Here is a 24,470-nt window from a genome sequence, read left to right on the forward strand (position 1 = left end):
CTCATGTAGAGAACTTTGTTGAACCTCATTGTTAAGGCTGACAGTTCTGAAAGGAGCTTTGGGGCAGCCTGCTATAAAACGCCTCTCCCCAGAGTAGAGGGGCCAGAGGAGTGAAGCTAGTCATTCAGATTGGAACCTATCAGATCCTCACTTGTTCTTGACGGAGTATTTCAACAGATCGTTTCGTGTTGCGTTATACTACAGACGGGACCATGATGATCCCAAGCGTCCTTGCGCCTAATGCGATGTACCCAGGCCTTTACCGCCCCTCCGCCTCCTTGCCGCTCCAACGGTCTCTGCAGAACGCGTTTCCAACCCACTCCAGCTTTCTAGTGGAGGACCTGCTGCGGATAAGCAGGCCGGCGGAGTACCACTTCAGCCGGACGCTCCCCTCAGCAAGCGTCTCCCCGGCGACAACCACCACAACCATGTCCTTCAGTGCCATGCCACAGGAGCGCATCGTCTCTCCAACTGCCTCGACGCGTGACTCATGCTCTCCGAAAACGTCACAACTGAGTAGTAAAGACCCAACTTATCTTAAATTTGGAGTCAGCGCAATCCTTGCACCATCACCAAAGACCGGTAAGTGTGACGTTGGGAAAGTTGTACCTTCTTTCTAATTGGTCATTTTAGCAGTTTCTTACACTTAGCATATTGTAAAACAGATTAAACATGTTTGTCTTTTCATGAGTGTTGCCTTGATTGTTGGCGTTTCTTGACACGTTATTTTCCTCTACAGCATCGTTGCCTCCCGCCATCCACCACAGTATGCACCCCAAGGCCTTCTCTCTCCCCTACTTCGACGGATCCTTCCACCCCGCCTTCTTCAGGTCTACATATTTCCCAGGTAAAGAACTCATCATGCACGTTCAGACACCGTTGAATTGCACTTTGCGCACAGTTGATACTCACCCCTCGGCTGGGACAACGTTCAGAACTTTTCATATCAAAATGTTTCGTTGAACGACTTTCCAAATGGACTCGAAATAATGCTTTGAATGCTTTCTGCAAAGCTCTGAAAGTTGCACCTTTTTGCACATGCCCTGTATAGGCACTTAGCTTGTGAACTTTTCAGCGCTTTCAGAGTGGGTGGGTGGAATTGATTCCATTTGCACTGACTTCTTTGCAGCTGAGATCACTGGTCGCTAATACAGCCCTCTGTTCCCCAAATGCTAATTAACCAATTATCCGTAATCATTACGGTTTAATTTCGAGGCGGGATGCGGGTCGGGCTCGTTCCCCCACCGTCTCATGCATTAAGGTCATTTTGGAGTCTCCTCCGCACAGTCCCGCGTTTTCCCACAGGGCAGGGGCACTGGGCCACTGGCTGCCAACAATGCTTTCAGCACCATGACCAATTTGGTCAGCTCCCCCCGGCGCAAGCCACCCACGCACCCCAGAGTGACTTCTACCAGGCGGGCAAGAGGCGTGGACCAGTCATACACTAATTTCCCTATTAGGCGCCATTCACAGCTCTCAATATTCTCACAAGACCACATAGCTTGTTGTTGTGCCTGATTATGGGAAGTGCAACCATGAGTTGTGGATATGGAGGTAGTCTTAGCCCAAGTTATTTGGCCACAAATGGTAGGCTTACAGATAGGCATACATTTGCAAGTGTGCTATAATTAAGTGGCTTGGAAATAAGTATTCTTTGCACGAACAATAATCAAATCAGTGCACATTGAAACATTTCAGTGTTTTACTATATCCCTAACCTGAAAAACACACCATGCCTTACACGTCCCCCTTCGTCTCTCAGTTTTTAAACTCTGGGGCCAATCAACAGGGCGAGATAAAGCATAATCTCTTAGAAAAGTCTATAAAGTCGCTAGTCCGTGCTTTCATTCAGACAAACCATAATGGAGTTGGAGTCTTTTCATGGGCTGCGCTGAATACCTCCACAAAACAGCTCGAGCGGCCTGAATAGCTTTTCGTGTTCATTTAATGAAAATGATTTGAGGGCAGAAACAAAATGCACCCTGGGCCCCTCGGCATCAGTATTCAGGTATGCAGTGGTGTTTAGTTTGAAAGTGTAAATCTCCTTTTGTTGCGATAATATATGGCCTTCGCAGCCTGTCCAGAGTCTTTTCTGCGTTAGTTCATTACTACACAATTACCGTTCACGGTTTATTAACTCCTCTATCCGCCCTCGCGGGGTTCCTTAAAGGATACGCTGCCTCTTTACCATACCAATGCGCCTGGGGACCGACCAATGTGCTAATTAGTCACCTCGTGCCATTTCACTCAAAAAGGAGATGTATCCCGCGGCCAAAGGGGAGAAGCATATTCAATCATAACAGATTGCAAAGTTTGTACACAAGTGTAAAAAAAGTAGGCTAGTTGGCTAAAGAAGTAGCTTTCCAGGGGACCGAGGTTAACGTCTATTTTAAGCCTATTGCTACGTTTTGGCGTGGTTTTATGAATGAACAGTGTTTATTTGTGGAATTAACGTTTCCCCCCTCTCCTCTTCTGTAGCATCTTCATCCGTCGTGCCCATCCCCGGGACCTTCTCTTGGCCGCTGGCCAGCAGAGGGAAGCCGAGGAGAGGGATGCTCAGACGGGCAGTGTTCTCTGACGTGCAGCGCAAAGCTCTGGAGAAGATGTTCCAGAAGCAGAAATACATCAGCAAACCAGACAGGAAGAAGCTGGCCTCAAAGCTCGGTCTCAAAGACTCACAGGTAAATAATTTACTTTTATTTGCACAGGGCGAAGCTGTGCGTAATACGTGAGCAATTACTCTTAACGCATATGCATGCTAAAGTTGATACTGTTTGTATTAGTGAAACTCTCTAATAAAGTCAACCTCTACAAACTTAAACCGAACTAACTGGTTATACTATTCCTTCTCCTTCGCCAGGTTAAAATCTGGTTCCAGAACCGCAGAATGAAGTGGAGGAACTCTAAAGAGAGGGAGCTCCTGTCTTCAGGAGGTTGTCGCGAGCAGACCCTGCCCACCAAAACGAACCCACACCCAGACCTCAGCGACGTCGGCAAGAAGTCCTCCGCGGAGGAGGACGAGATGGAAGAGGACCCATTCGGCGCTAGAGGCGCGCCTGGTCTTTGCCATTCCCCCGCAGCGGGGCACGAGCTGTCCAACAGCGGCGGATCGAACCTCTCGTCGCCATCTCTCTCCAGCAAGCACTCGGAATTCTCAGAATCGGATGAAGAAGAGATCACCGTTTCTTAATTGATTTATAAAAACTCAAAGATATGTTTATAAAATGGTTATCCTATGTGACCATGTTTGCAAGAGGCTGTATCCCTTAATTTAGACCCAACTACTAAGAAATGTATTTATTTCATATTCCACAATATTTTCAAACAATGAACTTCTGTCAAATCAAATTAGGCTACATCCATGATTCTTTCTTTTAAAAATAACTGCAGGGTTTAGCCCTCTAGCCTTTTTGGGGGCCCTAAGGGAGATTTTGTTGGGGGGCCCCCACCAAGTGGGCATTTTTTTTTAGTGGCCCCCCTCTTGACAGCTGCGTTTTAAAGTACATTTCCTTCAATTCTACACATTTTGACAAGTGGCGAATTGAAAATGTTGCAGTTATAAAGAAAGTTTTCAGCAGGTCTACACACTTTGCCATGGGGTGGAAAGAAAATGTGGCAATTTTATAACACATTTCATGCAATTCTACTCATTTTCCCATGGAGTTGTAAGACATTTTTGCAGTTTTAAAGCAATTTTTCTGCAGTTCTACAAATTTTGCCATGGTGTGGAGAGAAAATATTGACATTTTATAATAATGTCATTAAATTCTACTCATTTTGCCATTACTTGTCATGTTAATGATAGCTGAGTGAGAGTGATTAATGGGGCTCTGGGCCCGGTCGGAATTCGGCCATGATTTTCTACAAGTTTAGATGACTGGCTAGACTAACTTACCAATCTAAAAATTGTTTGCAGGAATGGCTAATTGAGTGACTGTCAGTGACTGACAAAACAAGAGGAAAGCTGCTGATGCACAACCAAATTTCAAACTTGCACCTTGTGTATTCTACTATTCTAACTCTCAACAGTAAGTTGAGAACCTGACTGAGTTCAAAAAATTATATAGTGGGCCCTAAGCGACCGCTTATATCGCTTATGCTTGGAGCCGTCCCTGTTTATAGGATATACTTAGAAATTATTTGCTGTTTTGCACAGCTCTTTCAATTGTACAGTATTTTGTACAATTATTTGTATGGATATTTTATGCCAAGAAAATGGAGTTACCTGGACTTACAGTTTTTATTGAAAAGTGTAGACATTTCGTGCATAATTTATACGGATTTGTTAATTCAATGTACTGTGTGTGTGTGTATATATGTGTTAATATTTCACTAAGTTTGTTATTTCAATGTACTGTGTGTGTGTGTGTATATATATATGTGTGTTAATATTTCACTATGTTTTGTACAAATACCAAATAAAATGTAACAGTTACATGGTATAACTTCTGTTACAAAATGGAAATGAACAACAAAAAAAACATCAAATAGATCGATAGGTTTATGTCAGTAGAGAGCCATAATTGATAGTCACATTGCATTAATTAATAAATAACCATGATTTTTATTGAATCACAAATAACTTAAGACTAGTACAGTGGTCTTCAGAATCAGTTCTCCAAGCTCTGGAGAGAACATTGATGATAAACTCAACACACCTGCTCTGATGCAAAAGAGACCGTACACAAAATACTCATTTTCAAGTAGTTACAAATTGGCTAGAAAAGTCATCAAAATGTTGCAAGGTAATCAAGTATTTACACTGTTATGTTACATATGTTTTTTTTGTTTTTTTTGTTTTTTTACATAGCAAAGAAGGCTACACATTCATTAAGTTTTAAGAACATGTGAATTCAACAGCAACTCCATTCATTTCACCATCCAAACTTCTCAAAGCGAGCAGGTTGTTTCACCGGTGGACATACAGACTGACAAACACATCATTTTTTTTGTTGTTGTTGTGCTTGCATTTACCACGACAAGAGACACTCTCCAAAAGTACAGACACATTTGATTTGATTTGTAAATTAACAAAGACTGTACCAGCTCCCCCCCCCAAAAAAAATGATTCACAAAATCTGTTCACTTGCTGTACATCTCTTGGCAGTGCTGAAAAACCTTAAAGAACTGACATAAGGCTTGGCTTCAATTTTGAGTTCGAAATGAACGTTGCATAGGTTTGATGACTAAGAACACTGAAAGATAAATGGAAGCGATGCTGGAAACAAATAACCTAATTGGACCAAAAAACACACTTCTCCTCCTAGGATGAAGGTTCGGAGGAAAGGGGACAATCAATATACACATTTCTGAAGCCAAGGGGGAAAAAATCTGTTTTGACCTGAAGCCAGAACCATTCGAAGTCTTTAACTTCTCCCATTTTGTACCTTTTAAACATGACCTCAATTAAAATGACTTTAAACAAAGCAGCATATACACATGGTTACATATTCACTCAACGTGTTGTCATGACAATAATAATCACACGTCACATGATCAAAACAGACAACACACATGGCCAAGGCGTAAAGGGGTGTATAGAAGGTAGATGAGGTATAGAGATTAAAACAATTCCTTAATAAATATTCCCCCATACTCATTACATACCCATTACAAAATGATGTGTACTTTGAGCACCAACCAAATGTACTTCTCCATCTCACAAGTTGTCCTTGGTAAGTTATATCCAAACTTTGACAAACTTCTCAGCATTGGGAGTAATACAATTCATTACATGTTATTGAAGCCACAAGTCCCTTTCCCTTTTCAAGCCCTAATAACCTCTTAATAACATGGCATTAGTGTTTGATATGACGATAGTCGACGTTGCTCTTCAAGCCCACCTGCCTAGGCACAACGCAAAGAGAGTGTCGACTTAAAGCCCTGTAAGTTTACAGCCAAAAAGACAAAATTAAAAAAGTAGCTAATGCACCAAGTCTGTTACAAAAAAAGTAAGGCATCCTAATTTAAGTTCAGTCCAGCACCAAAGTAGAGACTTTCGTCTGGAGAAGAAACTTATGCTACGGCGACCCGTTTGGGACAAAAGGAGTCACATGTAGGGGCAGGTGAATGGTGATGGGTGTGTGTGTGTCATTGGGGGTATAAGGAGGCATTGGGAACCAGTAAATTTGGTCTCTGTGGAGATGACGAAGATGAGACTTCCAGCACCATGCTCCAAAGGAAAGGGCCTGTAGCTCAATCTGTGGCCCAGTTTGGAGCACTGCAGCTGGGGAAGAGCCGTGAGGAGCCTGGCTTGCTGATGTGGTGGGTTTGGCTCAAAGATGCAGTCTCTTTGTTTTCTTAAATAAGGAGACCATGGTACTGATGCTGAGAAGGAAAACGGCGAAGATGTTGAAGATGATGCACAGTGTAAAATTCTGGTTTATGTCAGTTGTTTGTCTAAATGGTACATGAGGATTGGATGTAGGAGAGCGGTTGGCCATGACGGTGCAAAAATAGAACAGTGCAGCAGCTTTCTGTTTCACTCCTGATTTTTTCTCTTCAGTTCTTCTCTCATTTTGGGTTACCTGCACCCATAGTGTTCTTGATATGACAATTAAAGTGGCTTGATTTTTTGTGGACGTGAGCTTGAAAAACACATTCAAAAGAAATGTTGTATTGACTGAACATAAAAACGTTAACGGAATGTATTTTTGTCTTCTTAGGAAGGGGGAGGAGTCGGATCACAATGTTGACTCCAGTGTCGAGTCCAGGATGTCGTGTTGGCGACTGTTGCTGTTAGAGTCGCTGTCGTATCTCTGAGGGCTGGGGGAAGTGGCTGCTTCCTTCAGCCTCATCAGCATATTCATCTGAGGACGGAGACGCACGGGTCAAAGGTTAGCGTGAGTGTGACTGTGTGTGTCTGTGTTGTCTCCTGGATCTGCAGTGCCTGCTTGTGTGTGTGTGTGTGTGTGTGTGTTATGTGTACACTTGACCTGTTTTGAGCATTTGCGTGTGTGCACGTGCACGTGTTGTCTCACCAGTGGGTCTGCGTCACAGTCGCTCTGTGGCGGCTCCTTCCTGATGCCCTCCCTGGGGGCGGAGTAACCGTCGAAGCCTACATCTTCTGGGCGGAGCTGCAGCAACGGGGGCCAATCAGCAGGTGCGGTGGGCGTGGCTGACCAGGGGTAGCTGTCAATCACCCAGCATGCAGGGTCCTCCCACGCTGACCTACGGCCATACAGCTACAGAGAGGGAGACGGATGGCGGGGAGAGAGCATTATAAGTATCAATGTAGAGGAATGATAATAATATCATAACTCAGTGAGTGCCATACATAATGCAAGTGCGTGTGTGTGCGTGTGTGCATATTTTTTCTATTTTTGTGACTGATATGTTTGAGTGTGCTTGTGTGAATGCACATGCATGTGTTGTACGTGTGTGTGTGTTGCATGCCTTTGTGTGTTTATAGCCTACCTGCAGTCCCTCTCTGATTGCCTCCAGCATGTAGGGGATGATGGAGTAGTTCCAGAGGTCAGTGAACCACACCCTGGAGCCAGCCACATCCATGGGACATGACAGGAAGAGGCGTGGCCCTGGGGAGGCAAAGGTCAAAGGTCAGATGGATGTTAAATAGTGCCACTGTGCCTTTCCTTTCAATCCTCATGAGTTTATGGCCAGATGAGGTTATGAATATTGAGAATATTGTGACCAAAGCACAATGACATGCATAAACACATAATATTCCAAAATATATTTTTGTCAGATGTTCTCCGAGCACAAAATTTGACTAATGTCAAGATTAGTCCACATCCCACCCCATCGGTTTTGTAGATCCAGCTATATGCCCTTAAACCTCAAATGAATGGAAAAGATAAGAACCACAAATCTCAAAATTACTCTGCTTATCTTTTCCATTCATTTTGGATTGGGGCATATAGCTGGTTTACGACGTCCTTGTGTTTTCGACCTACCGATGGTAACGTCAGAGGAGCTGTGTGCCTCTAGGAAGCGGTTGAGGTGGTGCCAGACGCGAGGGATCCAGTCGATGATCTGTACCAGCTCCAGGGTACGCTTGCGGCTGCCGATCTCCGTCTCGATCAGCTTCCTCCTCAGATAGCGACCAAGGAAGCCCTTCACCGGCTCCAAGTGATTAGCACACAGCACCCACCTGGTCACATATGCAAACAAGAGAGAGAGGAGGAGTTAATAGGTTAGTTACTCATTCATGAATACAGCCAATGAAGACACTCCATCTTTCCATTCGGAAGGAATGGAGAGAGGGCAATGGATCGCCGCCCAGTCTGTTGCTGCCACCTAGCGAAGACTCATGCAAAGTGCATTTCAAATTCAAACATTTTACTGTTTCATTTCAGTTACTATTGAACTGTTGAGTTAGCCTACCTGAAGTTATGGTGGAGTTGTAGGTTGGGGGCAGAGGATGTGGCCTGGCTCATAGTACCGATGATGTAGGGGCTGGGAACAGAGAGAACACACACATACAGAAACTCAACACATTTACAATAAACACAATTGTGTGTGTGTGTGTGTGTGTGTGTGTGCGTGTGCGTGTACTCACCAACATTGGTATTTGCAGTTGAACACTCCATTGAAGATCTCTCCCAGAGAGGAGACATGGTGAAGGTTATCCAGTATGACCACTAGAGGGCTCTCTGCCTCTGGTCTTTCACTGCTGCACTGCTCAGCTAGGCCTGACAGGTACTGACGCAATTCCTAGAGAAAGAGAGAGACAGAGAGACAGACAGAGGAGGTTTACACATCAAGTCTTTTTTTTCAACGCACAAAACCCCTATTGAGTTGCTTTAACATAGACACACTTTTTCGAGTTCTGCCTCCAAGATACATGTCTAATATAACAGAAAAAAAAGGCAAGTTAATCGTCACATCAAAAAAAATTGTCGTCTCGCCAGTCGGTGCCCCATGCTTCGTGAGGTGCTTCAAGGGCATAGCTACGTACCTTGCTCGACTTGTGGTCCACGTTAAAGGTGACAACGGAGTGAGGGGTCAGGGGTTGGCCCTCCAGCAGGAGCAGGTGTCTTGCCAGACGATTAGCCAGGTGTGTTTTACCGGTGCCGCTGGGGCCAGAGAGAATGACACGGCGGTGCTCCCTCAGCAGAGACACGTAGCGCTGCAGCATGGGCTTGGGGATCAGCGTGTCAAACACCAGGCAGTCCACACTCTCACTGCTCACACCTAGAGAGGGAGAGAGAGGGAGAGAGAGAGGAAAATGCTTACACAGAGAAACCAATGTACACAATACACACCAGGATTGTAGGGAGAGATACACACATTTAGAGAAACACCACGCACTCCTACCTTTGAGCCTGATGTTGATGGTGTCGCTGTCTCCGACCAGGTAGCCGCAGGGCAGCAGCTCGGGGGTGTGAGCGGCGCTGGTGTTGCTATGACGATGCACATCCCCGATGTAGTATCCCTCCACACTGTCACAGGTCAGCCCCAGCTGGCTCACTGGGTCCACATGGGTGATGTACTCCTACAGAAGCACGAGGGCAAAGGTCAAGGGTTAGGTGATATGCACACCCTACTATGAATGCCAAGGCAGCAGCTACTCTTCCTGGGGTCTAGCAAAATGAAGGCAGTTTATTTTAGAAAAGATTACAATACATTCACAGATTTCACAACACACTGTGTGCCCTCAGGCCCCTACTCCTCCACTACCACATATCTACAGTACAAAATCCATGTGTACATGTGTGTATAGTGCGTATGTTATAGTGTGTGTGTATGCATGTGTCTGTGCCTATGTTTGTGTTGCTTCACAGTCCCTGCTGTTCCATAAAGTGTTTTTTAAAATCAAATTTTACTGCTTGCATCAGTTACTTGATGTGGAATAGAGTTCCATGTAGTCATGGCTCTATGTAGTACTGTGCGCCTCCCATAGTCTGTTCTGGACTTGGGGACTGTGAAGAGACCTCTGGTGGCATGTCTTGTGGGGTATGCATGGGTGTCCGAGTTGTGCGCCAGTATTTCAAAACAGACAACTCGGTGCATTCAACATGTCAATACCTCTCATAAATACAAGTAGTGATGAAGTCAATCTTTCCTACACTTTGAGCCCGGAGAGATTGACATGCATATTATTAATATTAGCTCTCTGTGTACATCCAAGGGCCAGCAGTGCTGCCCTGTTCTGAGCCAATTAAAGAACACCCTCTGTGTTCTGTTACAGGTAACACCTTTATCCACAATATAGCAGGGGGTGTAAAGGCTTAAATTGAAAACATGGCAAATAGGAGTGGCAATATCGTCTGCTATTATCATCAGTCATTTTCCATCCAAGTTGTCAGACCCTGGTGGCTTGTCATTGTTGATAGACAACAGTAATTGTTTTCAACTCTTCCACACTCACTTTGCGGAATTCAAAATTACAATGCTTGTCTTTCAAAATTTGGTCCAGATATACTTTGATGTGTTGTGTCAGCGCTTGTTGCTGGCATGTCATGCCTAAGTTTGCTAAGCTAGCCAATGAAAAAATCATTAAAGTAGTTGGCAATATCAGTGAGTTTTGTGATGAATGAGCCATCTGATTCAATGAATGATGGAGCATAGTTTGCTTTTTTCCCCAAAATGTCATTCAAGGTGCTCCAAAGCTTTTTACTATCATTCCTTATTTAATTTATCTTTGTTTCATAGTGTAGTTTCTTCTTCTTTTTATTCAGTTTAGTCACATGATTTTTCAATTTGCAAGACGTTTGCCAATCGGTTGTGTAGCCAGACTTATTTGCCATTCCTTTTGCCTCATCCCTCTCAACCATACCATTTTTCAATTCCTCATCAATCCACAGAGATTTAACAGTTTTCACAGTCATTTTCCTAACGAAGCCTTTATTCACGAATTAAGTCATTCATTCACGTGTTTACCTTGAAGAGGCGGCGGACCACCCCATCCAAGATGTCCCACTTGGTTTTACCACTCACACCGATACAGCCAATCAGGAAGTGGCGAGCCCTGGCCTCCTGGGCGTGGTCCTCATCCAGACTGACCACTATCTTCACGTGTCGTCCCTCTTTCCTCATCACTCCATCTCCCACTGTATCATCCAACAACATGTCTGAGAGGAGAGAGGGAGAGAAGAGTCAGACTCATACATACGCCCATTCAAAAAAAGACACAATCAGGCTAACTCACTCTCAAAGGCAATCATACCCAAACACAAATACAGACGTACACACACTTAAAACACATGCTCACACATTTACTAAATTGTACAGATACCACATCAAAGCATGTTGTTCTCACCCAGGCTGGTGGACTCGGTGAGGTTGATGCTGTGCTGGCACAGGCCAGGCCCTGGTGTAGGGGTGTGTGTATGGTGAGGGGGCGAGGAGGAAATGGAGGCCTGGGAGGGGGCTCTGCTGCTCCCCGTACTCTCCAGCTTCAGACGGTCATTCTCTGCCTTCAGTTTCTCCATCTCCCCCTGAGAGAAAACACCCGAAGACATTGCAACAGTCGGTCCACAAAGCAGTGTGTGTGTGTGTGTGTGTGCGCACGTTTCACCGTGTGTGGGTGTGTTACCTGCATGTGGTTCATGGCCTCTCTGAGCTGGTCCAGTTGGTGGGCTGAGCTGAGAGCCTCAAGGCGGATGTCTGTCAGCTTCATCTCCTTCTCCCTGAGCTCGCTGCGGAGCTGCATCACCGTCTCTGCCTCACCGTCCAGACAGTCCGACAGCCTACACACAGATGCTCATTGATATAACTTGTACATTTTCTCTCTCTCTCTCACACACTAGACACGAGCACACATACGCACGCACACACACACACACCGCACCGTATACGTACAGTGAGTTGGATTGCGAGTTCCTGAGCATGTGGCTGGAGGTTGTGGATCCATTGTGGGGGAGTTTGGGGGAGGAGGGGAGGGAGGAGTCTGTCATCTCCTCTATGTCAGAGTGGGACGAGGCGGACTTGGGAGACTTCTTCTTACTGAACGCCTGCTTGAAGGAGCTCCGCAACTGCAGGCGGGAGAGAGACAGAGAGGAGTGGAGGGTGAGTGTGTGTGTGTGTGTGTGTGTGTGTGTGTGTGTGTGTGTGTGTGTGTGTGTGTGTGTGTGTGAGTGAGAGAGAAGTGTGAGGATACGCTCCCAAAACAGACGGGGAGCAAGGGAAAGCAGGAGGAAAGCGGAGGAAGGCAGCTGTGAGGGGAGTGCCTGAGTAAGTGAGAAATATATCAAGAAAAGAGAGAAGGGAAGGAGAAGCAAAGGGAAAGTACTAGTGCTATAGGGAGGCCGTGACTTGAGCTTATGCTCTAAACACAAATGAATCAGTGTCAGGTGGTTCCTGTGTGTGTGTGTGTGTGTGTGTGTGTGTGTGTGTGTGTGTGTGTGTGGTTACAGACATCCAGTCCACTAACCCCACCTACTGTGTGTGTATAACTGTATAATGCACTGTAGACTGTAGAGAGATCTAACTACACTGCAGTGAATAGGACTAGAAAAAGAGCACCTAAGGCTGTCGTGGAGACTACCAGTTTCATGTAACTTGAACGTACAGCTAAAACGGTATAGTATGTTTGCTACACGATTACTATGAAATGGTCGCATTAGAATTGAGCCTTATATTACGTTTCTGTTTCAGAGCAGACTCAAAGTCACATCGGGAAAGGAGTCGGGATAAAGAACACGACTGGAGAAGAAAGCAGAGGGATGACTGAGGACAGGAGAGGAAGGAGAGGGATTGTGTTAGTAACCTACAGAGTGCAGGGGGCTAGGTTAAAGGTTAGCTCGAGGTGAAGCTGCCTTTTGTTTATTTTGTATTTTTATCCACTCTTACCTCATAGACCTGCCATATGAAGCGATAGCACAGAGGAAGACAGAGAGAGAGAGAGACACACAAAACAGCAGAGGTTCAGTGGGGAGTGTGTGAGCGTGCTAGTGGTAGGGACACAGCCAGCGTTCAGTGGAGGCTACAGAAAGTGTACGGTGGAAAATGCTCTCAGGGATGTCAAAAGTAAAATCTTAGGAATCGGGAGCGCAATCTACACCTCTAGAACTTGTATCATTAGAATCTCTGATCAGGGTACAGAATGGAAGGCAATTCAAATAGAATGTACGCACTCGAATAGGACCGTTCGGCACCATAAGATACTGAATCCATTTGCTTCAACCCACACTGGTTCAGACTGATGTCCTTCTAATAGGAGGCTCATTTTACAGTCCACTACCCTTCTTACCATGATACTTCACAGACAGCCTATTGTCTATGCAAAACGCACGTGAGAACGACGGGCTCTCTGAGAATAGCTCATTATCACTAGATCTTAAACATGTCACGTGACTTTCGCTTGTTGACACTGCCTATAGACAGTACACCCGTCGACACAAAGCGGATTGGGATTGGGACAGGAGTATTCGATGATAAATCTATAGAGCTACAAATATAGAAATTCAAAGCTAAAGCCAATGCTGTGATTGGGGGAGGGGGGGGCACTGAAGGGTCACTTCAATGTTATTGCATCTATGGGAAAAAGAGGATAGGAACACAAATTACTAGGGTCTAGACAGGTTCAATAGCAGCCAATACCATGAAGCAATTAGAGTGGGGCTCAATTCCATTTCAAATCCCGTTGGAAACCAAATTCCTCTATTGGTATGTAATACAATTTCTGAAATGTTATTGGAATTGAGCCCAAGTCCGGAGGATCGACTAGGAGATAGATTTGCTACAGACACTACAGCAGTGACGCACTGGGTATGAAAGCAGCGCTTGCAGCAACAATCAGCTTCTCAAGATACTGTAATTGTAGGCAACAAAACAGAGTCTAGTAGTATCGTTAGAGTCTCAAGCGTAGCGGTTTCCATCTAGCATCTTTAAAGCGGTACACATACAATTACTTGGCACGAAAGCTTTCAGGTTGATCACTATTTTGTTGCCTACAGATATCAACATAAAGGCACACAGCCTAAAAGCATCTATAGTAACCTAAACACAAATAGGATGCATACATCATCCTCTTCAACCTGTCCTCCTGTGCAAGACACGATCTGTCAGCAACAAGGAGCAAGAGGGAACACAACAAGAAATGGAACAACGTTAACTTCCTGTATCAACAGGAAATTGAAAATATTCGAATATGTTCTGCGTTTCTCTATTTCACAAAACCCCTACAATTGTAGATCTAGGTAACATACCAAATTACACACTATTCCCTATACAGTACACTATTCTTTTAACAGGAACTGAGTCTACAAGGGTAGCTAATTGCACTGCATTCCCCTTGGCCCCTGTGCAAGATGCCTGAGAAAGAGACCCCCAGAATGTGAGTTACAAACACATAAATACATATATAGAGAGACAAAACAAGTGAGACAGAGACAAACCTAAATACAAGCTGTTAGATTTCATTTGGCGTAAGATATGTTTGTGTGTGTTGTTTGTTGTGTGTTAGTGAGTGATCATGATCATACTCAGTTCCAGTGTGTGTGCCTGTGTGTGTGTGCGTGCGTGTGTAATGTGCATGTGTGAGTGTGAGTGTGCGCTTGAGCATGTCTACGAAAGTACATACCCAGTTCTTCTTGTTCTTCTTCTTGTTCTTAGCGTCGGAGTCCATGTTGGATCCCACACTGGAGTGGCTGGTTGCACTGGCAATGCTGCTGACGCTGTCTGACGAGTGCTGTCTCCTCATCCGTAGGTCTGGCTGCTGCTGCTGCTGCTGCAGGGGGCTGCCATTACTACCACCACCACCTGAGAAAGAACCTGAGAAAGAGGGGAGGAGAGGGGGGAGGTTGGGAGACAGAGACTTGCTTTAAAGACTCAGAAATAATACAGTATCACAGCATTGGGGGAAGTCTATAAGTTCACCGTTTCCCTTGCCAGGTGTAAGCTTCAAGGTAGAGTCAGTGATATGATGTAGATGCATAACATAAAGAGCATAGTGCAGGGTTCACCAACTGGTGGGACGCGGGTGATTTTATTTGTCCCCCCAAGTTTTCTGAGCAAGTTTGGGACATAAAAGACTTGTGTGATTTTGGAAATCTGTTCTAAAGTATTCCCATGTATAATAGACAGATACAGCACATTCGGAAAGTATTCAGACCCATTTACTTTTCCCACATTTTATTACGTTACAGCCTAATTCTAAAATGGATTAAATAAATATTTTTCCTCCTCAATCTACACACAATACCCCATAATGACCAAGTGAAACAGGTTTTTAGACATTTTTACAAATGTATGAAAAATAAAAACGAATACTTTATTTACAAAAGTATTCAGACCCTTTGCTATGAGACTCGAAGTTGAGCTCAGGTGCATCCTGTTTACATTGATCATCCTTGAGATGTTTCAACAACTTGATTGGAGTCCACCAGTTGTCAATTGAATTGATTGGACATGATTTGGAAAGGTTGGCCACCCGGCCAAACATAGCAAATGGTGGAGAAGGGCCTTGATCAGGGAGTTGACCAAGAACCCGATGGTCACTGAAGGAGCTCCAGAGTTCCTCCGTGGAGATGGAAGAACCTTCCAGAAGAGCAACCATCTCTGCAGCACTCCACCAATCAGGCCTTTATGGTAGAGTGGCCAGACGGAAGCCACTCCTCAGTAAAAGGCACATGACAGCACGCTTGGAGTTTGCCAAAAGGTACCTAAAGTACTCTCAGACCATGAGAAACAAAATTCTCTGATCTGATGAAACCAAGATTGAACTCTTTGGCCTGAATGCCAAGCGTCACATCTGGAGGAAACCTGGCACCATCCCTACGGTGAAGCATGGTGGTGGCAGCATCATGCTGTGGGGATGTTTTTCAGCGGCAGGGACTGGGAGACTAGTCAGGATCAAGGGAAAGATGAATAAAGCATAGTACAGAGAGATCCTTGATGAAAACATGCTCCAGAGTGCTCAGGACCTCAGACTGGGGCGCGGGTTCACCTTGCAACAGGACAACGACCATAAGCACACAGCCAAGACAACGTAGGAGTGGCTTCGGGACAAGTGTCTGAATGTCCTTGAGTGGCCCAGCCAGACCCTGGTCTTGAACCCGATCGAACATCTCTGGAAAGACCTGAAAATAGCTGTGCAGCGACACTCCCCGTCCAACCTGACAGAGCTTGAGAGAATCTGCAGAGAAGAATGGGAGAAACTCCCCAAATACAGGTGTGCGAAGCTTTTAGTGTCATACCCAAGAAGACTCGAGGCTGTAATCGCTGCAAAAGGTGCTTCAACAAAGTACTGAGTAAAGGGTCTGAATACTTATGTAAATGTGATATTTCAGCTTTTTATAAAAATGTCTAAAAAAACAGTTTTTGCTTTGTCATTATGGGGTATTGTGTGTAGATTGATGAGGAAAAAGTCAAGGGGTCTGAATACTTTCCGAATGCACTATCTGTGATCGTATACAAATGTAAGCTAGGTGTGAAAATATTATGTTTTAGTCAAATATTATATGTTTGGGCTTCTTGCGGTCAATTTGCAATCTACAAAATATTTGAAAGAAGCTCTTCAGTACAGGCCATTCTACTGACAAGGTTTGTCTATGGAGATTGCATGGCGGTGTGCTCAATTTTATACAACTGTCAGAAACGGGAGTGGCTGAAATAGCCGAATCCACTAATTTGAAGAGGTGTCCACATACCTTTGTATATATAGTGGATCTGTGGTGCTGCTCGTGGAAACAAGAGGAAACAAGAGTAGACAAGAGGTTGTTGGTGTTATTGCTATGGTTGTGGGTTCGGTTCTCCTTACCTGTCCTGTCCTGTTTGCAGGTGAATTCAGGTGTGTTGATGACTCCGTTGATGGCGGCCTGGGCCACGTTGTTCTGTTTCTTCAGCAGCTCAATGTTCTTCCTCAGCTCGTTCAGCTCCCAGTCCTGCAGGGAGAACGCATTTAGAACATTACAACAACATGCAACTAACAGTCATGTATCTAAAAGCTCATATACGCCATTACCTTATATTTTGGTTTTCCTTGGCCGAGATGAACATAATTAAATTCTGCCTTCAATTATGTCATGCTATGCTATGACATGCCTCACCTTGTGCTCAGCGGTCATAGTGAGACTCTTCAGTCTGATGGTCATGTTACCCAGGCTCTGTTCAAACGCTGCCACCAGGTGAGCCTGCACAGGGAAATAACACAGGTTAGAATATGTCAAACTATACTTAAGAAATAAGGCCAGAGGTGTGGTAAATGGCCAATATACCACGGCTAAGGGCTGTTCTTAGGCTGAACACAGCCCTTAGCCGTGGTATATTGGCCATATATCACAAACCCCCGAGGTGCCTTATTGCTATTATAAACTGGCTACCAACGTAATTAGAGCAGTAAAAATAAATGTTTTGTCATACCCGTGGTATACGGGCTGATATATCACGGCTGTCAGCCAATCAGCATTCAGGGCTCGACCCACCCAGTTTATAATTCTACTTATAGGTTCAAAGAGGCTATGTTATAGTTCAACTTAGATTGGACGGCCAAAGATCCTTCAGAAGCGGTTACTGTCGAAGCATGAGAGTGATGAGCACGACAGTAGCTGCACTCCCAGATGACCTGCTTCAAGGACAGAACTAGCGGCAGATAAGACAAAAGCAACTGCCAGGAATCCAAGCCAAGTTACCGAATAACAACAGTTACAACATCTCAAAACCAACAGCTTATTCGGTGCGTTGATTAGCCTACATTCCAGTTAAAAACTAGGAGTCAAAGCAAAAAAAACAAAAAAAAAACAGCAAATGCGACATATCATAATAACCAACTCTGTCAGTCGCACAACTTCAAAATGTCTCAAAAGGCGGGCACCAGAAATCCTCTAAATCCGGCTTAAATCCTCTCACACCTCTCTAATAGATGTGTCCACACTAGAGCTTGGGTCGACAGGGTCTCCCAGGTCCCCTCTGAGTGGCGGTGCCGGATGGCTTCTCCTCCTGGAAGGGTAGTGGTTCAGAGGGAGCCAGATGCCCTCTGTGCCCGCTCTGGGGTATGGTCTGCTGGACGCCATGGCTAGGGAGGCTGGATGCTAACAACGCTAAAGCTACAGCACTGACTCCGTGGCTCTTGAGTACCTCTTTTCCCCGACACATGAACCGTGTCTATTCTCTCCAGTGTCTAAGAACTAAGACAGAGTGTCTTCTTAGTGCGTGGAGGGTCGAAGGGGAATGCGTGGGACGGAGAGACAGTGGGGAGACAGAGAGAAGTGGTATCTGGGTGACGATAGACTCCGCCCAATTGTGATAAAAAAGAGAGACAAGGTAGAACCAGAGACCTTGAACAACCATGAGTTGAGATACTGCAGCTAAACATAGACTACGAGACTGGCTTTGAGCAGTGTGAGAAAAGCTCTCATCGAACGTGTACCGACGGTTAACCCAGCCACAATGGCCTTGCCTGAAACCCAAACATGACATCACTCTTTTTACCCCCCCCCGAAAATAAAATAATTGTAGACCACTGTGTGAAGACCTTCATCACCTAAGAACGTTTAATCTCCTCTGTCTAGGATGCTCTGTGTAGTTAACCCCTGCACTACACGCTGGTCAATAAAAACGGATGTGCACCTCTGAACATGCAGGTAGGTGGTTGGTGTACTAGCGTGTAGCAGATGTGCCGACTGACACACTATTCAAGTATCGGAGCTGCCCTCATCACGTGAGGGGCTTTGCAGCTAGATATGCGTCGTCAAATCAAACTGTATGACAAATGCGCCGAATACAACAGGTGTAGACCTTACCGTGAAATGCTTACTTACAAGCCCCTAACCAACAATGCAGTTCAAGAAATAGAGAAAAGATTTACTAAATAAAATAAAAAATAAAATTCAAAGTAACAAAATAAAATAACAATAACGAGGCTATATACAGGAGGTGCCAGTAGGTAGAGGTAAAGTGACTACGCATAGATAATAAACAGCGAGTAGCAGCAGTGTAAAAACAAAGCGGGAGTCAATGTAAATAGTCCAGGTGGCCATTTGATTAATTTTTCAGCAATCTTGGGGGGTAGAAGCTGTTGAGGAGCCTTTTTGTCCAAGACTTGGTGCTCTGGTACCGCTTGCCGTGCAGTAGCAGAGAGAACAGTCTATGATTTGGGAGACTGGAGTCTTTGACACTTTTTCAATGGCCTTCCTCTGACACCGCCTAGTACATACAGTTGAAGTCGGAAGTTTACATACACTTCGGTTGGAGTCATTAAAACTCGTTTTTCAACCACTCCACAAATGTCTTGTTTACAAACTATAGTTTTGGCAAGTCGGTTAGGACATCAACTTTGTGCATGACACAAGTAATTTTTCCAACAATTGTTTACAGACAGATTATTTCACTTATAACTCACTGTATCACAATTCCAGTGGGTCAGAAGTTTACATACACTAAGTTGACTGTTCCTTTAAACATCTTGGAAAATTCCAGAAAATTATGTCATGGCTTTCGAAGCTTCTGATAGGCTAATTGACATCATTTGAGTCAATTGAAGGTGTACCTGTGATTGTATATCAAGGCCTACCTTCAAATCAGTGTCTCTTTGCTTGACATCATGGGAAAATCAAAGAAATCAGCCAAGACCTCAGAACAAAAATTCATCCTTGGGAGCAATTTCCAAATGCCTGAAGGTACCAAGTTCCTCTGTACAAACTTCTGACCGTCATACCGCTCAGGAAGGAGACACGTTCTGTCTCCTAGAAATGAACGTACTTTGGTGCAAAAAGTGCAAATCAATCCCAGAACAACAGCAAAGGACCTTGTGAAGATGCTGGAGGAAACAGGTACAAAAGTATCTATATCCACAGTAAAACGAGTCCTATATCGACATAACCTGAAAGGCCGCTCAGCAAGGAAGAAGCCACTGCTCCAATACCGCCATAAAAAAACCAGACTACGGTTTGCAACTGCACATGGGGACAAATATTGTACTTTTTGGAGAAATGTCCTCTGGTCTGATGCAACAAAAATAAAACTGTTTGGCCATAATGACCATCATTATGTTTCGAGGAAAAAGGGGGATGCTTGCAAGCCGAAGAACACCATTCCAACCGTGAAGCACGGGGGTGGCAGCATCATGTTGTGGGGGTGCTTTGCTGCAGGAGGGACTGGTGCACTTCATAAAATAGATGGCATCATGAGGATGGAAAATTATGTGGATATATTGAAGCAACATCTCAAGACATCAGTCAGGAAGTTAAAGCTTGGTCGCAAATGGGCCTTCCAAATGGACAATGACCCCAAGCATACTTCCAAAGTTGTGGCAAAATGGCTTAAGGACAACAAAGTCAAGGTATTGGAGTGGCCATCACAAAGCTCTGACATCAGTCCTATAGAACATTTGTGGGCAGAACTTAAAAAGCGTGTGCGAGTAAGGAGGCTTACAAACCTGACTCAGTTACATCAGCTCTGTCAGGAGGAATGGGCCAAAATTCACCCAACTTATTGTGGGAAGCTTGTGGAAGGCTACCTGAAATGTTTGACCCAAGTTAAACAATTTAAAGGCAATGCTACAATATACTAATTGAGTGTATGTAAACTTCTGACCCACTGTGAATGTGATGAAAGAAATAAAAGCTGAAATAAATCATTCTCTCTACTATTATTCTGACATTTCACATTCTAAAAATAAAGTGGTGATCCGAACTGACCTAAGACAGGGAATGTTTACTTGGATTAAATGTCAGGAATTGTGAAAAACTGAGTTTAAATGTATTTGGCTAAGGTGTATGTAAACTTCCGACTTCAACTGTAGGTCCTGGATGGCAGAAAGCGTGGCCCCAGTGATGTACTGGGCCGTACGCATTACCTTCTTGCCATACCAGGCATTGATGCAACCGGTCAGGATGCCCTTGATAGCGCAGCTGTAGAACTTTTTGAGGATCTGGGGACTCATGCCAAATCTTTTCAGTCTCCTGAGGGGGAAGAGGTATTGTCGTACCCTCTTCACGACTGTCTTGGTGTGTTTGGATCATGATAGTTTGTTGATGATTTGGACACTCTCGACCCGCTCCACTACAGCCCTGTCGATGTTAATGGGGGTCTATTCGGCCATCCTGTTCCCGTAGTCCACCATCAGCTCCTTTGTCTTGCTCACATTGAGAAAGAGGTTGTTGTCCTGGCACCACACTGCCAGGTCTCTGACCTCCTCCATATAGGCTGCCTCATCGTTGTCTGTGATCAGACCTACCACGGTTGTGTCGTCAGCAAACTTAATGACAGTGTTGGAGTCGTGCTTGGCCACGCAGTCGTGGGAGAACAGGGAGTACAGGAGGGAAATAAGCATGCACCACTGAGGGGCCCCAGTGTTGAGGATCAGCGTGGCAGATGTGTTGTTGCCTACCCTTACCACCTGGGGGGGCGGCCCGTCAGGAAGTCCAGGATCCAGTTGAAGAGGGAGGTGTTTAGTCCCAGGGTCCTTAGTTTAGTGATGAGCTTTGAGGGCACTATGGTGTTGAATGCTGAGCTGTAGTCAATGAACAGCATTCTAACATAAGTGTTCCTTTTGTCCAGGTGGGAAAGGGCAGTGTGGAGTGCGATTGAGATTGCGTCATCTGTGGATCTGTTGGGGCGGTATGCGAATTGAGGTGGGTCTAGGGTTTCCGGGATGATGGTGTTGATGTGAGCCATGACCAGCCTTTCAAAGCACTTCATGCCTACCGATGTGCTACGGGGCGGTAGTAATTTAGGCAGGTTACCTTCGCTTTCATGGTCTGCTTGAAACATCTAGGTATTACAGTCTCGGTCAGGGAGAGTTTGAAAATTTCAGTGAAGACGGCTTTGCGTTGAGGGTGTGTTCTCATAACTCATACAAGCACCCATCTGTCTGTCGGGGAACATGTAATCAAATATTTGAACAAAGACTACCTACTCCCCTACCCCTCCACTTACCCCTGTATCCCCACCCCTATTATTTACCCCCCCCTTCTCTCTGTCTGATCCATCTCCTTCTCTCCACCCCAGCCTTTTCTCTGCCTCTACCTCTATCCCCCTTTTCACCCTCCCTTAGTCATAAATCCTAGATAATCCACATATCTCCTCTTTACTTTCTGTAGAATGTATTTGGAGTATCTGATTTAAACCTGTGCGGTTGCGTAAGTGTGGGCAGTGGGCATGCATACACACTCAGTGTTTCCGTGTGTGTTATTATGTATGTGTGTGTGCAAGAAAATGTTTCTTGTTTGGGACTATGTGTGTCATGAGTTTCTGTATGTGTTTCTGCTTGAGTGTGTGTACTAGGGCTGTGGTGGTCATGGAATTTTGTCAGACGGTAACGGTCATGTAAATGTCTGCCGGTCTCACGGTAATTGACCGTTAATTAACATAAACACGTTTAGCATCTCTAGGCCTTTACGCATACAAGCCGATGACGGAAGATCTACATTAAAAAAAGTATAATACATACATTTAATACACACCGTCACAATAATTCCATTATTTATTTTAGGCAGATCTAAAGAAACACTATGATATGAAGAAAATGTATTTCAGGAAAACAGAATAGCATATTCTGAGTCGGCCTACTGTGTGTTATCTGGCTATGCGCCATGCCGATGGAAGTCTAGGCTGTAGACGAGTTCATTTAGCAGACAAGATATTCTTATAAATACCGTGCCATTATTTTAGATGATTTTATAGTAGGAAGAATATAATTGAACTTAGCTGAATAAAATTGAAAGGATATTTTCCCCTTTCCCGAGTGAGCATATGAGCTATGTTGAGAGTAAAAGTGATCCTTTGAAACAGGTCCTATAAGTTTTATTTGGCAACTTTAGTTGTGAATGATACAAACCTTAGAACGTCTTAGAAATCAACACATACTGTATACGGGCTACATTATGCTGCTATAGTGATGATTTTTTTTTTAAAGAAAAAAAGCTTGCCTGCCTCACGCTGTTCTCTTATCAAGTGATAATATTCTCACTATTCTCAATTTAACCTTGTCTTTACTAATATGTGAAATGAGTTCTGATTTAGAATAGGCCATTATCAAAAATGGGCAGGAACAAGGGCATGTACTCGAATAGCGAATGGAGGCTGCGCTTTCCCACAGTTTCAATCATGCCGGGTAGGATACTCCGGTTTTACAGCAGAGAAATGTGATTAAAATTAGCAGCTGAGAAATAAATATAGTAGCAGTAGAAAGCTGTGATCATCCTCTTTTAGTGGCAACCATCACATTCTGTAGCTAAAGGTAACGTGGCAGCCTATTAATTATGAAAACATAAAAAATGCCCTTTTACTAGACGATTCAAAATCAAATACAAATTCCCTATAATTGTAGGCTAACTATACTCTTTAAGCCGCCCTGCACAATCGATCAATGAACCAACAGCATCGCCTAGGCCTATATGTTCTCTTCCAGACTCATGGATATAAAGTTTGGAGCATAGCATAAGGTAACCAGTCCACCCAGTAAGCAGAATAATACATTCCACACTCAAACGAAATTACTAGAGTTTATTTAATTTTATGTTCCTAAGACATCTTAAATATGTTTTTTTTTTTAAATTGTTTTTCTGCTGTGCGTAATATGTGGTAGGCTATTAGGCTATATGTTCTACATGCCACGTCTTAAATGCTTTGAAATAATCATCACCAGCATTATCGATTTCGTTCGGTTTGGCTTCGAAACAAGATCCACAACAACCATGTTTTTCACTGAGCTTCAACCTGAGTGAAACTGCATACCTAAAGGACCGTCTGAAGTATAAAGTTCCTTATAGAAGTCTCGAAATACAGTATATTGCTTATTTATTTATGATTGGTAATCAGCTTGCCCGCCTTATTTCTGATTCCACCTACTTGCCGATGTTTTTCTCTAGATTTCAGTTGACTGGCCAACAGTTTTCCTGCCTTTTCACCTGATTCGTACCATCTCTGCTTTAACCTGTACAGGGAATATTCAGCTTTATTACTGAATAAAGTATTCAGCACGTATTTGGTTTTCGTCCGATTTACCAGAGAAATATTGTTGGGATTGGACCAATATTCCCTTTCCAGTGTTTTGCGCTCTGTTTTAAGTTTATACATTTTCTGTTTATCTAATTTCTTAATAGTAGCTAATCGTTGTATAATTACTCCGCGTATGTAAGCTTTAAAAGCTTCCCGGACATATACCTGTTTCGCACTATTGTTTGTTTGTTTCAAAGAATATCGTAATGTGTGTTTTAAGGAATTCACAAAACACCTTGTCCTGTAAGAGGCTGGTGTTCATTCGCCAACATTTACATTTTCACTTTCTTCTCCTATTCCAACAGTCAGAACAATGGGCGCATGATCTGTCACAGCTATCGTGCCCACACTGAAAACACCCACTTTATCTATGAGAGAGTGTGAGATCAGACAGTAGTCGATGCGTGAATAAACAGTGTGCCTACTCGAAAAGAATGTGCAATCTCGAGCGGATTGATCAATCTCCATATATCGTGAAGACCAGCGTCTTTACACATTGTTTTAATTGCTTCTTGAGTTTCAGATCCTGGTTAGATCCGTTTTGGATTTTTCTAAAATGGTATCAGGGACCTGAAATCCCGAAATCCAGTATTATTTTGTTAAATTGAAGGAAGAAGTCTGGTTCC

The 24,470-nt window shown here is 44.1% G+C and overlaps 2 protein-coding genes across 2 annotated transcripts in view; one reads left to right on the forward strand and one right to left on the reverse strand.

Moving 5' to 3' along the window:
* Window positions 1-212: 212 nt before the first annotated feature.
* Window positions 213-3,190, forward strand: LOC120055752 (homeobox protein DBX1-A-like). The gene is made up of 4 exons (XM_039003698.1): window positions 213-582; window positions 740-847; window positions 2,479-2,681; window positions 2,861-3,190. The coding sequence occupies exons 1-4, from the start codon at window positions 213-215 to the stop codon at window positions 3,188-3,190; spliced, it is 1,011 nt and encodes a 336-aa protein (XP_038859626.1).
* A 3,493-nt stretch (window positions 3,191-6,683) lies between these two features.
* LOC120052059 (neuron navigator 2-like) overlaps window positions 6,684-24,470 on the reverse strand; it is a 115,902-nt gene continuing 98,115 nt past the window's right edge. Inside the window, exons 25-41 of the mRNA XM_038998924.1 lie at window positions 16,953-17,036; window positions 16,664-16,787; window positions 15,403-15,410; window positions 14,486-14,617; window positions 12,754-12,762; window positions 11,764-11,936; window positions 11,498-11,651; window positions 11,222-11,399; window positions 10,843-11,033; window positions 9,277-9,454; window positions 8,918-9,153; window positions 8,519-8,673; window positions 8,344-8,415; window positions 7,914-8,110; window positions 7,417-7,535; window positions 6,981-7,184; window positions 6,684-6,809 (exon numbers count right to left, since the gene is read on the reverse strand). Coding sequence (XP_038854852.1) covers window positions 6,684-6,809; window positions 6,981-7,184; window positions 7,417-7,535; window positions 7,914-8,110; window positions 8,344-8,415; window positions 8,519-8,673; window positions 8,918-9,153; window positions 9,277-9,454; window positions 10,843-11,033; window positions 11,222-11,399; window positions 11,498-11,651; window positions 11,764-11,936; window positions 12,754-12,762; window positions 14,486-14,617; window positions 15,403-15,410; window positions 16,664-16,787; window positions 16,953-17,036 — 2,340 coding nt within the window. The remainder of the gene's footprint in view (window positions 6,810-6,980; window positions 7,185-7,416; window positions 7,536-7,913; window positions 8,111-8,343; window positions 8,416-8,518; window positions 8,674-8,917; window positions 9,154-9,276; window positions 9,455-10,842; window positions 11,034-11,221; window positions 11,400-11,497; window positions 11,652-11,763; window positions 11,937-12,753; window positions 12,763-14,485; window positions 14,618-15,402; window positions 15,411-16,663; window positions 16,788-16,952; window positions 17,037-24,470) is intronic.

Source organism: Salvelinus namaycush, chromosome 1 (genome assembly GCF_016432855.1).
Source record: "Salvelinus namaycush isolate Seneca chromosome 1, SaNama_1.0, whole genome shotgun sequence".
In the NCBI taxonomy this organism is placed as follows: domain Eukaryota; kingdom Metazoa; phylum Chordata; class Actinopteri; order Salmoniformes; family Salmonidae; genus Salvelinus; species Salvelinus namaycush.

Excerpts from the sequence above, each read along its gene's own strand:
- LOC120055752 (XM_039003698.1), top strand. The coding sequence starts at position 213 with ATGATGATCCCAAGCGTCCTTGCGCCTAATGCGATGTACCCAGGCCTT. Across the intron at positions 583-739 it reads TGCACCATCACCAAAGACCG|CATCGTTGCCTCCCGCCATC; the intron begins GTAAGTGTGACG and ends TTTCCTCTACAG. Across the intron at positions 2,682-2,860 it reads TCGGTCTCAAAGACTCACAG|GTTAAAATCTGGTTCCAGAA; the intron begins GTAAATAATTTA and ends CTCCTTCGCCAG.